This window comes from Lissotriton vulgaris, chromosome 5, assembly GCF_964263255.1.
Source record: "Lissotriton vulgaris chromosome 5, aLisVul1.2, whole genome shotgun sequence".
NCBI classification, from domain to species: Eukaryota; Metazoa; Chordata; class Amphibia; order Caudata; family Salamandridae; genus Lissotriton; species Lissotriton vulgaris.
Genome location: NC_141693.1, coordinates 248377139 through 248392141, shown reverse-complemented (window position 1 = coordinate 248392141; position 15003 = coordinate 248377139). Strand labels below are relative to the sequence as shown.

At 47.4% G+C, this 15003-nt stretch overlaps 1 protein-coding gene across 2 annotated transcripts in view; it reads left to right on the top strand.

Annotated features, from left to right (window-relative positions):
- Positions 1-15003, top strand: part of PLOD1 (procollagen-lysine,2-oxoglutarate 5-dioxygenase 1) — a 66872-nt gene that overhangs the window by 35308 nt on the left and 16561 nt on the right. For both annotated transcript variants that reach the window (XR_015295867.1, XM_086921287.1), the window contains exons 15-16: positions 9074-9139; positions 10517-10621. Coding sequence is in view for 1 of the 2 variants with exons in the window: in XM_086921287.1 (XP_086777413.1) it covers positions 9074-9139; positions 10517-10621 (171 nt within the window). In the remaining variant the exon portion in view is untranslated. The remainder of the gene's footprint in view (positions 1-9073; positions 9140-10516; positions 10622-15003) is intronic.

The window sequence follows — 15003 nt, the reverse complement described above, 5'->3', positions numbered from 1 at the left end:
CCCCTGCTGATCTCAAACGGTTCCGAGACAGTGTCGCCCAAGCGGATTCGGGCCGTAGGCCTGTAATAAAGCGCCCCCAGAAGTTGTAGAAAGAGATCGCCCAGGCCTAGTTTCTTAAGGACCCTGCTTAGAAACGGCCACTCCACAGAATGAAACGCTTTCTCCATATCGAGAAATACCGCAATGGCCTTGGAGTCCTGCCGGGTGTGCTGGATGGCCCCCATCACCGTTCGTATGTTGTATGTGAGGTTACGTGACGGAATAAAGCCGGCCTGTTCTGGAGCTACCAGTTCAGGGGCGACCATCGCCAGACGGGCTGCCAACACCTTTGCGTACAGCTTGGCATCCACATTCAGGAGGGACAGTGGGCGGTAAGAACTTGCTTGAGTGTGTGGCTTATCCGGTTTTAGTATCGTTACGATGATGGCCTCTCTCATGGAGGGCGGCATGGTACCTTCCTCGCAAATATCATCGAATAGTGATGATAGGTGCGGTATAAGCTTATCTTTAAATGCTTTATAAAAACTGGCGGTCAAGCCGTCCGCCCCAGGTGCACTGTCAGATCTCATGCTATCCAGAGCGTCCGAGATCTCATCCTGTTGTATTGGGGATCTAAGGAAATCTCTCTGCCAGTCCTCGAGGAACGGCATTTTGATGTAGCTTAAGTAATGATCGATTTGGCTTCTACCCCAGAGATTTTGGTGGTATACAAGTCCATATAAAAGTTCCTGAACTCAGAGAGTATCTCCCCCTCCTCCGTGAGCATGTCACCTGTGCCCGATTGCAACTCTGTCACCACTTGTCGTCTCCTGGCCCCTTTCATGAGTTTGGCTAGGAGTGAGCCAGGTCGCTCCCCCTCCCCGTACACACGTGCTGTTGCATACTTGCCCAGGTGACGGACCTCTCTGTCTACCTCCTCATGAAATTCCTTCGGGAGCTCCTGCAGGTTCCCGGCTCCCTCTGTTATTATGCCCGCCACTTGTTGCCTCTCTATTTCAGCAATTTGCCCCTCTAAGTGTGTGAGTCGCTGTCTAATGGTTTTTAGGACGCCGGAGTGTTTGGTCATGGCCACCCCCCGAATGAAAACTTTGAACGCCTCCCACACCGTGCGAAAGCTGTCGACTGATCCAATATTCGTGTCAAAGTAATTGTCAATTTCCTCACCTAGGTCACCCCTGAATGTCTCGTCCAGCAATGAATACGGGGGGAAACGCCACGTGAATGGCAGGATCCTTAGTTTTGGGGAACTAAGTGTCAATAGTAGCGGGGAGTGGTCGGACAGCGTGCGGGGTAACACCTCACAGCCGCGGACCATTTCTAGAAGGGCGTGTGTAGCCATCCAGTAGTCTATCCTGGTGTGGATATTGTGGTAAGCGGAGTAGTGGGTATAACCCCCCTTGTCTCTGTGCCTCTCCCTCCAGACGTCCACCAACCCCAGGCGTATCATCTCTGCCTGCATTTGCAACGCCGCTGCCGCCGGACGTCTAGGCGGACCCGCAGATCTGTCCAGATCAGTATCAAAGATCAAGTTGAAGTCTCCCCCCCATAACATCTTGGTGGAATTCAACTCCACACAGCGTCCAGCCACAGCAGCATAGAAATCAGGCGAGTCATAGTTAGGGCCGTACACATTCATGACCACGAAATCGTGCCCCTTACCTACACATCTGCTCAACACAAACCTTCCCTCCGGGTCAGCGCACAGTGACGTGAGGTGCAATTCTGCTCTCGGGTTTACCGATGTGAGGACCCCCCGTGCATGTGTGGTGAAGCCCGCGTGTGTAATGTTGCCTTGGAGCCCCTTGTAGGAGAGCATCCTACTATTGTTAGGGAGATGTGTCTCCTGCAGCAGGGCCAAGTCTATTTGGTGTCTTTGAAGGTAGTGTAGGACCCTGCGCAATTTACGATAATCGTTAAGGCCCCTGACGTTCCATGTCAGCACTTTGAGGGACTCAGTAGTTGCAGTCGAGTTCCTCGGTCGTGTATTAGCCATAGTCAATGCATTGCTTCCTATTGAGGCTACCCAGAACATGTGGCAACAGCAAAGCACCCACCAGCAAAACAATTGTTCGGAGTACAACTGTGTCCCCCTCTACCCAAGCCCCCCATTTCTGAACTCCCATGTCCCCCCCCTCCCACAGCCAACCAACCCCAACCTGGTCTGACCGAGTTCCCTGCTTCCTCCCCCTCCCCCCCCCCTCTGTACTGAAACCCAATGAAATCCCCAACCTAGACCCACTGTGGGTCGTATCTGCTGACAGCGCTAGGGCAGAGGTAGCCTAAGAAGTCCCGCTGCTGGTCGCCTTCTGCGGGCACCAATAGTCAGTGTCATGGAATTGCCCCGTCGCCATCACCCCCCGTGCAAGTGATGACAGTGGCCATTAATCGCCTAATCGGCAAAGTGACAGGGGTCCCCCCCACCCCCCGCCCCGTAAGAGTATTCCCCAGCTGGTTTCCGCTGCATAAGGGCGGCTCTCTCCTGGTTGTCGCATGCACAAATGTCAAACTAGGGCACCCTCTAACGTGTTCAGCCCATCATGTATAAATCTCACCCCAGGATAGCGTGCCGGGTCCATCCGACTGGGTTCAAACGAAGCACCAGGAGTGTCACCCGCTCCTCCAAGGGATCGCCATGTTGATAGTCTCGCTAGTGGACCTTCCCAGCCTGGAGGCTCCTTCTCCGGTTCAGTCCTGCTCCTCCAGGTCGTTGTTGCCTCCTGCCTCCGCCGACTGGGACCCCGGGCTCCCACGTCGCTCCCTAGCCCACACCTTCAGGGACTTTTGTAGCTCCTTAGGGTCGGTAAAAAAGTGAGAGTGTCCTTGCCTGTTGATGCGGAGCCTTGCCGGGTACAGCATGGCGTAGTCCAAGCCAAGTTCTCGTAGCTGCTGTTTGTGCGGGGCAAAGCGCCGTCTCTCCTCCTGGACTTTGGCGGTGAAATCTGGGTATAGCGAAATGTCCATTCCCTCGTACTGTAGTTTCCCTTTTTCCCGGGCTGATTTTAGGGCCGCATCCCTGTCTCTGTAATTAAGTAATTTCGCTATGATTGGTCTGGGATTGGCGCCCGGGGGGGGGGGACGCGGACCAAGAGTGCGGTGGGTGCATTCAACGATGAACATTGGCGAGAAGGTGCTCTCCCCTAATAGTGTCACCAGGAGTTTTTCGACAAACAGCTCCATTTTACCCATTTGGGTCGTCTCCGCCACTCCTGTAAAGCGTATGTTGGAGCGCCGAGAGCGCGCCTCCAAGTCCTCGGATTTGTCCTGGATGACCTGCAGTAATCTGCTGAATTGCTTTCGGTCACCGTCCCACTCCGTTTGCGCCTCCTCGGCCTCAGTTAGGCGGCGCTCCGCCATGTCTAGTCTGTCTGCATGCTTGTCCATCCTCTCGGTCATGCGGTCCATCCGATAGGACAGCGCGTCGATTTTAGTGCCAATGGCCGACATACCCTCGTGGAGACCCTTTTCCATCGTGGTTAGCATCTCCTTGATCTCTGCGCAGAGAGAGGCACCCGGCTCTCCTCTGGTAGGCTTCGAGAGTGGTGCGTTTGGCTCCGGCTCTTTCTGCCGCCGCTGGTCGAAGGACAGCTTCGGCTGTGTTCTGTCCCCCTTTCCCATGACTGCCGATGTGGGGGCCTTGGTCGCCCCTGTCTGGCGTGCCTCTGTTGTCTTCCTCTGGACGCGCAGTCCGCCGATCTACTCGCTATGGCCACGAGTGGTCCGCTAATTGGGGCGGCTCTCCCCAAGCGTCCGAGCCGCCAATAGTGCAGGCCTTGGCGGGCCAAGGAGTCGTCCGCGTCTCGTGGCGTTATAGATTCGTACGAGTGCAAGGCTGTGCCCCGAAGCAGGGACTCCCCGCAGCCAGTCTCTTGTTTGTGTCACAGTATACGGTCTCGCTTGAAAATCACCCAGGGATGCACCAGGCCCAAAACGCGACTGGCGCGGAATGGCCGCTCCGCCACGTGTCCTCCCCGGCGTCCCAGAGAGGCTGTCGCCACCTCAAACCTTCCTCGCAGTCCAGTCCTTCGCCGACCCTCCTTCGGCCTCTCCTGTGTCCGGGGTCGAGAGCGGGGTGATCGAGTCTTGGATTCCGGGGAGCTCCGAGAGCCGGACCCCTCCCCAGCCGCACGTCGGGTGACGCAGTGCGGATCCCCAGGTAGGAAAGTCCGATGACTCTGGGCCCAGTCACGCGCCCGCGGCAGGAGTCCACAAAGCTCGGATACCAGGCGCGTTCCTCGCTGAAAGTCTCACCAGGGCAGTGTCGAGGTGTGGGGTGAAGATCCCCACAATTTCTCTCGAAGGCCACGTCCTAAGTAGGATTATTTAAGGATTTTGTTGGGTGATTGCGAGGAGCTCCGCTCTTACGCGTCCGCCATCGACGCCGGCTAGCTCCGCCCCCCGTTTGCAAATGTTTACTAGCAAGCAAACCGCTTTTAATCTAATACTAATGGGAAACTGCTGCTCACATTTAGACATTTTATTAGTTTTTCTGTTCAGTTTATCACTTCTGTGATCTGGGAACAGTTCCCTGTCCCTTAACCAACATAATTTTGTGCCACCGTTCTCAAGTGACCCTGACCTGAAAGAATGACTACACATAGCAAGAACACATTAATCAGGAGCTCTCAGGATTTTGGCAATTATCCTTTCTGTCCTAGGTCATGAAAGAGTCCAACAGGTAAAAGCACTTTCCCAGGATGCACAAGGAATGCTTGTGCAAACAAGAAATCTCAATTCAGGCCAAATTCTGTTCCTGCAAAGGCTTCTGAGGCTGCCACAATACCGTAATGAGAAAAACAAGACAGGTTTCGTTCCACATGGTGTCTTTTCAGTGAGGCAAAAATGTTAAACCTGTTCCGATAAAGATACTCTCCATTCTTAACTGTTCATTTCATCTCCACAAGTTCTGTGCAGTTCTGTTTTTACTGCAATATTGCTATCCTGTGTTTGTTTTGTTACTCCCAGTTGAGCTTACATCCTTGTTGGTAACTGGTTCCATTTCATGAGGGTGACATTTTGCTGGTCCTGTGGTTTTTAGCTGACAGCACCAGGCATGCTGGGGCCTGTAGATTGTCTTTTGCCATTATAAATATAGCCGAGCAAGTCCCAGCATGATTAGATGTTAGCCGCAAACGTGAGAGACAAGATAACCCTCATGGCATGGGGCCAGTTGCAATGCTAACTAGGGCAAACAAGAAGGTGCAGTGACACCAGGCCCAGAAAACAGAAGTAATAAACTGCACCCACATGCCCACAGACACATCATCAGGTGGATACAGCCTTGCACAGTGTCACGCAAGAGAGCGGTAACTTGCAGGTGCTGCCGGGGTAATGGTGCACAAACAATATGCACATAGAAAGAATAGACCGTCTGGTTTCAGAATAACCACAAGTCAGTCCAGCTTCAATGCATTTGTGGCTTGGCTGATAATAAGCTGAGCCAACTTGCCCGAGACGGCACATAATCCTGACCAACATCTCCAGGCATCTGCTGAGTGTGTCGCATCTCTTATACTTCACTTCCCTGGGCCTTAAACTCCCAGAAGAGCTGAGAGTATAGTCAAGCCATCTTCTCAGTGTAAGACTGCTTGTGAGAGCTGGTTCAGGGGAGGTTAAGGCAAAGGGGAATTCATGTGTGGAGAAGGGGCTAGTTCCTTTGCTTGCGTTAATGGCATGTGTAGTCACTGATGTTAATAAGGATATTGACATCCATCTAAATATGTATAGATAAAAACTACTTTTGATCGCCACTGGCAGATCTGTTTGCGACCATGCTCTTTACAGAAAGATCGTGTCGCCTGCCTACTTGATGCTCGTTTATCCAAACCCATCATCAGAGTGCAGTGCCTCTCCCAATTCTGAGTGTTAGATGTTTCATAATATAAGCTCCTGAGGGAGGTGAACATGGTTGCAAAGATCTCAATGTCATAGAGGTGATCATGGGGAATGAATATTACTTTACTCTAGTTGTAAGGCTATGTTTAGACTTGTGTGTCTAGAGTTTGGCCAGTGGGACTGGGTGAGGCAGATCCAGTGCTCTCAGTCTCAAACTTCTAAGGTTCATCAGTGATGGTCCGAGTCAGAAAGGGGCAGCCGGGCGCTGAGTTTGGGTGGTGGAAGGCATTTGGGTGACTGAGAAATGCTAGTGGTAGGCTGTCAGCCACTGAAAGGGCTCCAGGGCATGTGTTGTACTGAATCTGTAGTTTGCATGGTCCTCAACCTGACCCAGATGAGCCATCCCAGCAGCAGCTGAACTAACCAGTGTGATGTTGGCTGAGATGAGGGATGGATGGATGGATATTGTGGTCCACACTAGTATTTGCCTGACTGAAAGAAATGGGAAGGCATCATTGGACCAATTAGTTGTCACTGCTGTGATGACATGAGGTCACCACTATGTCACCAGCAGTCCCTGGCGCAAGGACTTTGCGTCTAACTGTGAATGCCTGGGATGTTGGCTGGGACATTCGGCCACGAGGGGTTCTGGAAAGTTTTCTGCTGTGTACACGGGTGAGACTAAAAGAGTTCTGGGTCTCTAAAATAAATGCCATGCCCAGAACAACTGGCCTGCTCTGTAGGGCTATTTCCTAAAGTGTCCACCTCTTGCCGTACATGAGGACTGCTCCTCGAGGCAAATCTTTATAGAATGTGCTGGTAGAGTCTCCTCATGATCACCCTGGAGGCATTGTCAGCCTCAGAAGAAATAGATTCTTTGTTACTTGACAGTCACATTCTCTAGTCATTATTGAGTTACTGCAGGCAGCTCATTCATCAGCAAATGAGTATACACCTCTTTCTCTGGCTCTAATTACAATGTAATTGACTAAAATGCACCGAGGAATCACATTTAGAACCACTTGAGGGATTATATCTAATCATTGCAAGCTCGCTCTTTCTCGTCTAGGAACCCATTTCTGCCCAAGCGTCCATCTTATATAAGCTGACACACATGTGAAGCATGGTGAGGCCTAGTCACTTCTCTGCCTAAACGCGGGTGGCTCACAAGGTGCGAGGATGTAGCCTAACGGCTAGAGCGGGCGACTTCACAGCTGTGGAACTGAGTTTGAGTCTCGGCGGGGATGCTCAACATCCAGTGATTCTGGGCAAATCACTTAACCTCCCTGTGCCCAACAAAATTAATGTGTTCGTTTGTAATGCCATTGGTGCTGATGTAAAGTGCTCCGATACCTTCTGGCCAAGTTTACGCTATATAAAACTCTGACCCAAAAAAAATAGTGGTGTCCAAAAAGCCAACAAAACAGGCATGTCTTCCTACAAACCAAAGGGCCTGATTTAGAGTTTGGCATTTGGATGGGCACTCCACAAACTTGATGGATACCCCACCCTTATGACAAGTGCCCTACGATACAATGCACATGTGGTATGGCGAATGGGTATGCGTCACGTTTGTGACTGACTAACCAGTCCACCAAACTCTAACTCAGGCACATACAGCCTGATTCATCAAGCCCAAATCGGCTCGCAAAGGGCTAGATTCTGAGAATCTGGCCCTTTGCGAGCGCTATTTTTGCATTTGGGATTCATCATCCCAAATGCAAAAATCGGTAATAGCGATTTCGCTATTTAGCGAGGAATTACATTTAAGGAATCTCTATTTGAGATTCCTTAAATGCAATTCATCATCCATTTTAAAATTGCGAATTTGCAATTTCGGCCCGCTATTTACCGCGAGGTCAAACCTCGTGGTAAATAGCGAAAACTTAAATAAATGCTATTAAAAGCATTTTTCTAAGTTGCATGTTGCACACACACATGTCCCTTGGACATGTGTGTGCGCAACACCTGTTCAAATTTGCATTTAAGGGGTGCTACAGGGTGTCCTTTGGACACCCCTGGCACCCTTTAAATCGCTATCTTATTTGCGATTAGCAAATTGCTAATCGCAAATAAGGAATACTCCCCATTCATTCCTATGGGCCTTTTGGCCCATTGGAATGAATGGGGAGTTATTCCTTATTTGCGATTAGCAATTTGCTAATCGCAAATAAGGAATATGTAGGAATCACATTTTATTTTGCGATTCCTACATGAATCCCGTTTTGCGAGCCTGTTATAGCGATTCCTTATGAATCGCTATTACGGACTCGCAAAACGGGTCTTTCATGAATCAGGCTGAAAGTCTGTTCCCATAGCACACTGACTCTTTACCATGCATTGATCGCCTAAATATAGTAACCCATACAATGGCCAGGCTTAGCCATATTATATTGTGATGAGGAGGGGGTTCACTATGATGAAATTAAGCAAAAACGAATATACTTTACCCCTTTTTGTGTATATATATATATATATATATATATATATATATATATATGAAGTTCTCTTGCTCACCGAGATATCACATTTGTTATTTTACTAGCACAAAACCTCTTGTCCTTTTATTAGTTGTGATTTTTGCATGATTTTAAAAGTCTGCAGTCATCCGTCTCTATTTACTAAAATGATGAAGGCCCCCGGATGCTGGGGAGGAGGTCTGGGTGCAGCATTCATTAGGGGTGAGCGTGTCCTCTGAAGAACTACATGCATGTTGCAGTAAGACCAGAATGTGTGTATAGGTGTGTGGTGAGCACGACAAGAGAGGAGCAAGTAGGGTTATATAAAGATAGATGCTTCTGAAGGTCCATGGGACTTCAGGTATATGGCGGGTCACTGAGTTTCCCTCAACCCCAGTGTATTTCTGCCTAACAAGTGTGCTGGGAAATCTGATAGCTCTGTATTTCTGTGTATGTGTTTGTAGGAAAATTCTTGGAAGGAGTTGTAAATAATATAGTAATACATATAGCATTTATACAGGGCTATCTTTCCCCTGATGTTCCCCGAACACGCTGAATTGATCGTAGCAGTGCTATTATACAAATCGAAAAGATTAAAATGATGACAGTTGTTGTCTATAACTAAATAATCTGAGGGACTGGAGCCATCTGAGGTGACATCTTAGGAAGAGGGTGTGGATCCTGTTATTATTATTAGAAAAATTATAAGTTGAGGTACGTTTAACAGACCCCGTTATAGGTACTGACTGTATTTGTTATCTGTTCCCTTTCTCTAAATGTAGGACTGGAAAGAGAAATATATCCATGAAAACTATACCGCAGCCTTGAATGGGAAGCTTCTGCAAATGGTAAGTTTACAGCATAACATACATTTACTCTTTTTTGTACTTGTACTTTGTAAAAATAAAAAATGCAATGATCGGATTCAACATGGCATCAAATGTCTCCCCTGCCAGATGTGGTCCATTTCGAAGCATCCTCTAGTTAAACCTATCTGTTAACTAGGCTATCCTCATGGGGGCCTGGCTCTTCTTGTGTGTTTGCTTGCATTTAACTGCCGCTGCCATCAAATCGGGGACCTCTGTGGCCCTGGTAAGACATCGATCCACACATGGGGAACAGTCAGGAGAGTAAAACTGAAGAACATGGTTACAGCCTCACAATGAGATTGGGTCTTATTTTCCTGTCATGTGGTACCTAATTGTCTGGAGCCACTGCTTCCTGGGGCTTTGACCTGTGAACATCTGTCCACCATGAGTCAAAACATAAACATTGCTGATAAAGAATTGCAAGTTTAATTGAGCTTAAAATAATTCTGTAAAAAAAAATGGGGACATCATAGGGAGGCTCCATTTCCCCTACTTCAGTTGATGCCCAAAAGAATAAAAAAGGCACCATAGTGACAATTTCCATCCCTAACCTCTATTTGGCAGAATAAGGCACATCATTTGAATCCAGAAGAGATTCATGCTGCAAAACAGTGAAATGTCAGTGAAATATATGTTCTACAGATGGCTGTCCTGAACTCCTTTCCACTCCTTGACAACTTTCCTCCCATGTGATTAAACATCTATTCCCTGACTGTATACCTTATCTGAATTATTAATTTTTTGTACGCTGTCGGCTGAAATCATGAGACTCCATGACAAGATTAAGTATGGGCAAGTATTCCTAAAAGGTGTAACCATGTAAGGCACAGTGGAACCAGAGATAGAAAAAGCACCAGCATACAGGGAACTCTCATATAGAAATGTTGAATTGATCCCACCAAAGGCCACAGTTTTGGACATGTTTACGCGGGCATCTCCTTGCTCGATAGACCGCCTCCTCCAATAATGTGCATCTATCCATTCAACTCAACCATTCCTGCAGAGGTGGGCCAGTAGCAGACCATCATTACCTAGTAATATCTCTCCTGGCATGTATATACCTCAGACTAGTTAGGGAGCAAACACATCCAGTGTAATCCCGTCAATGGCCAAAAGAGTGAGCTTGGTGGACAGTTCAACCTGCATACCTTTTCTTGTGCCCTTTCCCAGCTCGTTTGTGCGTTGATCACTTATCTTCCTCCCTTCCTGATAGACGCTGTCTTCCTTTTCATTTTCACTCCATATATGTTCCTCCCTTCCCTGATATTGTTATACTTTGCCTACTCCCCCATGCCCTCCTTGAAGGACTCCTTTTTATCGTTCTCTCATCCTTGATGGACTGTCTTCCTTTTCTAGCCTTGTCCAGATGTGTACTGGTTTCCTATCTTCAATGAGGTTGCCTGTGATGAGATAGTGGAAGAAATGGAACATTTTGGCCAATGGTCCAGTGGCACCAACACGGTAAGGAGACTTATGCTTAGTATTTGATCTATAACACCCTCTTGCCATTGTATCTTCACTTTCCCCAGTGTTTCTTGTCATTCCCCACCTAATAGCCTCTGAATGACTGAAACAAGGATTGGAAATGTAGTTGATGTAAATAATGGATGAAAGATATTGCCATTGAATATATGTAAAACACATGTACTCTATAAAGTCTGTGGTGACCCAATGAAGCAGAACAGTGTTGGCTACAGTGTTGTTTTGCATTGCCATATGCTGTGACCTTTTCTTTACTTGCTCTCCCCTCGACCACTCCACTGCAGGCAAAGAACAGGAAGGGTTTGCACTCTTAAAGTTAAACCAATCATTGTCTTCTGAGGATATGACCTTTCTATTTAAACAAGCACCGAAAAATGTATATTTTGCCTAACTTCTCTAACATACCGCGTGGATATGGCAGTGGCAAAACTGTTAGCTTCAATAACACACACCCCATGCATTGACTAAACCAGTGACTGTACATGTGGTGGCAATGAATAATCCCTTGAAAAAACAACAAGCCAAGTATGTGCAGCAGCAGTGTAAGCTTCCCTCATGTACACAAAACAATCAGGGCACAGGCAGCAGTATTGCAGTCTTCACATGCACTTGAACATCTGTGAATTCTCATATTCCATGATTTAAGAGTGGTTAACAAATGACATAGTCGTGGGAGAGTTCCAGAAATATTATGGTGCAGAGGGAGAGTTATATTGCCAGTAGTAAATGAGTTTTTACAAGGGAAATGGTGTCTAGTTCTCAACAGAACACCTGGAGTATTGCTTCATATGACCTTACTCCACTTCTGGATGGCCCATCTTGTGTATTGCATCATGGTCCTGAAGCGACATCCTCAGTACAGTGTCTGGTTCGCAAAGCCACACCTGGAGCATTGGTACTACCTTTATATTACACTTCTGGTTGGATGTGTCTCATCCTGAAGACCGCCTCTGATGCAATGTGCTTTGAAGGTCATATTTGGAGTCATGTGTTCACTCATGTACACCAGCTCTGGGGAATTGTTTTTGCTCTGGAGATTTTATGTGAAGTGTTCTGTTGAGTACTTTGGACCACTGAGGCCTTTTCTTCGAGTCTCTAATTACTGGGCAGTATCCTGTGTGAGTACTGTTATTTACCTTTGCTGTCCCAGTGTCAATAACACTACTGTGCTCAAACTAAATCACCCTTTGAGCTTGACTCCTCTTGTGTACCAAATTCAAGCAGCCAAGGCTGGCTCTAAAAAGGTGCAGGGGTTAGAAAAGAATGAAATACAATTGGCACTAAACTAAATGTCCAGACAATGCTGCATCTTCCAAGTAGATAACTTTTACTAACCAGTGAAAAGCAGCAACAGTTAAAACCTACAGGTGGTAGCACCTTCCAGAGCGGAGATACAACAGCAAATATTTTTATATTGTTTAGGTTTTAGTTGATACTTCCCCTACGACCAATGTTATCCTGATAGACCACGTTCGAGTGAACTCCGAAGACTTTGTAGCTTATTGTATTTGTAGCTTATTGGGCTTATTGCTTTGTTTATCAACAAAATCTTAGTGATTGTGAAAGGGGTAACAGAGTAAAGACATACAAAGTAACAGCTTTCCAGTGATACATCTGGCCCTTTGTATCACTGATGTTTGGGAGAAACGATTGTCAACTAGGAGGGTTGATTTCCTGCTAAGGGTCTACCCAAAAAAGGTAACAGTCAGTCAAAAACCCACCCGGCAAACAATTGTTCTCCCCAAACTAATTTAATGACAAAGTCTTAGGGTGCCAGGAGCCTAATTTGAATGGGGCAGTGAGTGGGGTGGCAGAATTTATCCAATTGTGGTGTCAATGATGGGCACCCTGAACCAACCAAAGTTCTAATTTATTCAGAAATAAAGTCCAATCAGGGAACAGTTCAGCTGTGTTTTTTAATTACAGTTTTCTCAGGATTCTGGTGGAAGGCAATCACATTTTGACAAATTTGAAATGACCATTGTAGTGATATGTATTGGGATCCAGAGAAATTCCCACAGAAGCCAACCACTTCTAAGCGGCAGCCAGCAACACAGTAAAAGTTAGGCAATTTAAGTTTCACTATCGGAGTTAAAGCCTACTGTGAACAAAGTAAAGGGGCAACAGCCTCAGGGGTGTCATTATCCCCCCACTTAAGAGGCTTGAGCGGGGTGCCACTTGGCAGTGTGTGGGGCATAACAACTTTAAAATGACCGAACAAAAGGCTGGATGGAGGGTTGTAGCGCTACAGGGATGAATAGATTAATCTATGGACGGATGATGGAGAGAAGTAGAGAATGGATGGATGTAGAGAAGGAAGAACGAAGAAAGGATGGATGGAGAAAGGGGGTTCAGTGGATTGATGGATGGAAAAAGAATTATGTATGGGTGAAGGGATGGATGGGTAGATGAAGAAAGGAGAGCCAGAGAGAAGGAAGGATGGATGATGATCAATTGTGAAGGTGTAAAAGGCACAATTTGGACACATTGTTTTCAGGATTTCCTAAGGCAAGCAGCAAATAAGTGCAGGGCTTGCTTGTCTCACTCATGCAAAGTCATTGGGGATGTGATTCAAAGAGGGGGTCATTTATTTTCCTGGTTACTCCCATGTACATGCCAAACACAAACCTTGGAGGGACTAGACAGTTAGCCTCTCCCAAGCAGAATATAGAACTCCCCAAACGAGGAGGACAAATAAAGGGGTGGGGAAACAGTTGACATCATAGAGAACTTGGAATATATGAAATAAAGACAGTAAGGGAGTAAAAACCTACTGGAAAACCCATAGAGGTATTAAAATTGCCTCACCCAGTTAGTAGTGGCATGTTTCATCATAGCAAAACACACAAAATGATGGACGGAATTTTGCACAATGGCAAAACATTCACCCCCAGTCACGGATCTGTGTTTAATCCATCGTTATTTTGCTCAGCAAGCCACCCCAGTTCAGACATGGCCTTATGCAAATCAGTCTTGACCCTGTGCCTCATGGGAACAGTCCAGACCGAACTGCCAAGCCATGCCTTTTCTGTACCGGAATCAAGCATCCTAGGACCGGTTTCTGGCTATCAGCCGTCTTCAGCCAGGATAGCTTGACTCCAGTGGCTTAGTGAGCAAGGGACCCACGTCTGGGCATACCCTTCCCACATAGAGTGAACAGCATATGCATATGGCCATGTCTGAACTGGGGTGGCTTGGTGAGCAAAATAACGATGGATTAAACCCAGATCTGTGCCTGGGGCGAATATTTTGCCATTGTGCAACATTCCGTCCATCATCTTGTGTGTTTTGCCGTTCACCCTATGTGGGAAGTGTATGCCGTGCTCACTACGTAACTGGAGTCAAGCTATCCTCCCTGAAGACAGCTGATAGCCAGAAACCGGTCCTAGGATGCTTGATTCCGGTCCAGGGAAGACATGCCTTGGCAGTTCGGCCTGGACTGTTCCCATGAGGCACAGGGTCAAGGCTGATTTGCATATGGCCATGTCTGAACTGGGGTGGCTTTGTGAGCAAAATAACGATGGAGTAAACCCAGATCTGTGACTGGGGATGAATATTTTGCCATTGTGCAACATTCCGTCACATCTTGTGTGTGTTGCTGTTCACCCTATGTGGAAGGGTATGCCCAGACGTGGGTCACGTGCTCACTACGCCACTGGAGTCAAGCTATCCTGGCTGAAGACGGCTGATAGCCAGAAACTGGTCCTAGGATGCTTGATTCCGGTCCAGGGAAGACATGCCTTGGCAGTTCGGCCTGGACTGTTCCTATGAGGCACAGGGTCAAGACTGATTTGCACATGGCCGTGTCTGAACTGGGGTGGCTTGGTGAGCAAAATAATGATGGATTAAACCCAGATCTGTGACTGGGGGTGAATGTTTTGCAATTGTGCAACATTCCGTCCATCATCTTGTGAGTTATGCTTCATCATAGGGCCGCTTCCAAACGCCCTTATGGGTCACTGGCCTTCTTCAGGATACAGATCCCGACATAGGAGGGTGCACAGTGGCATGGACAGAGACGCCGTACCTTGATGAAAATGTGAATATAGGGCGACATTCCGACTCTGGCCCTGAGTTTGGAGCAGTAATAATGATACTCAAGTACGCATCCTGAGTGTGTCTACTAAAGGTAAGTATTGCCATATACTTATCCTTACCATTTAGTCAAGTAAAATAGGATGGATCAGGACTTAAATAAGGGATCTGTATCCTGTTGGAGGCCAGTGACTCCGCAGGGCATTTGGAATAGGCTGAAACATGTTGATACATGCAGACTGGGTAATGGAGATGTAGCTTCTCCGATATACCCGCTCATTACATTTTGTACCCACCGCCAAGGGGACCCCATAATAAATAAAAAT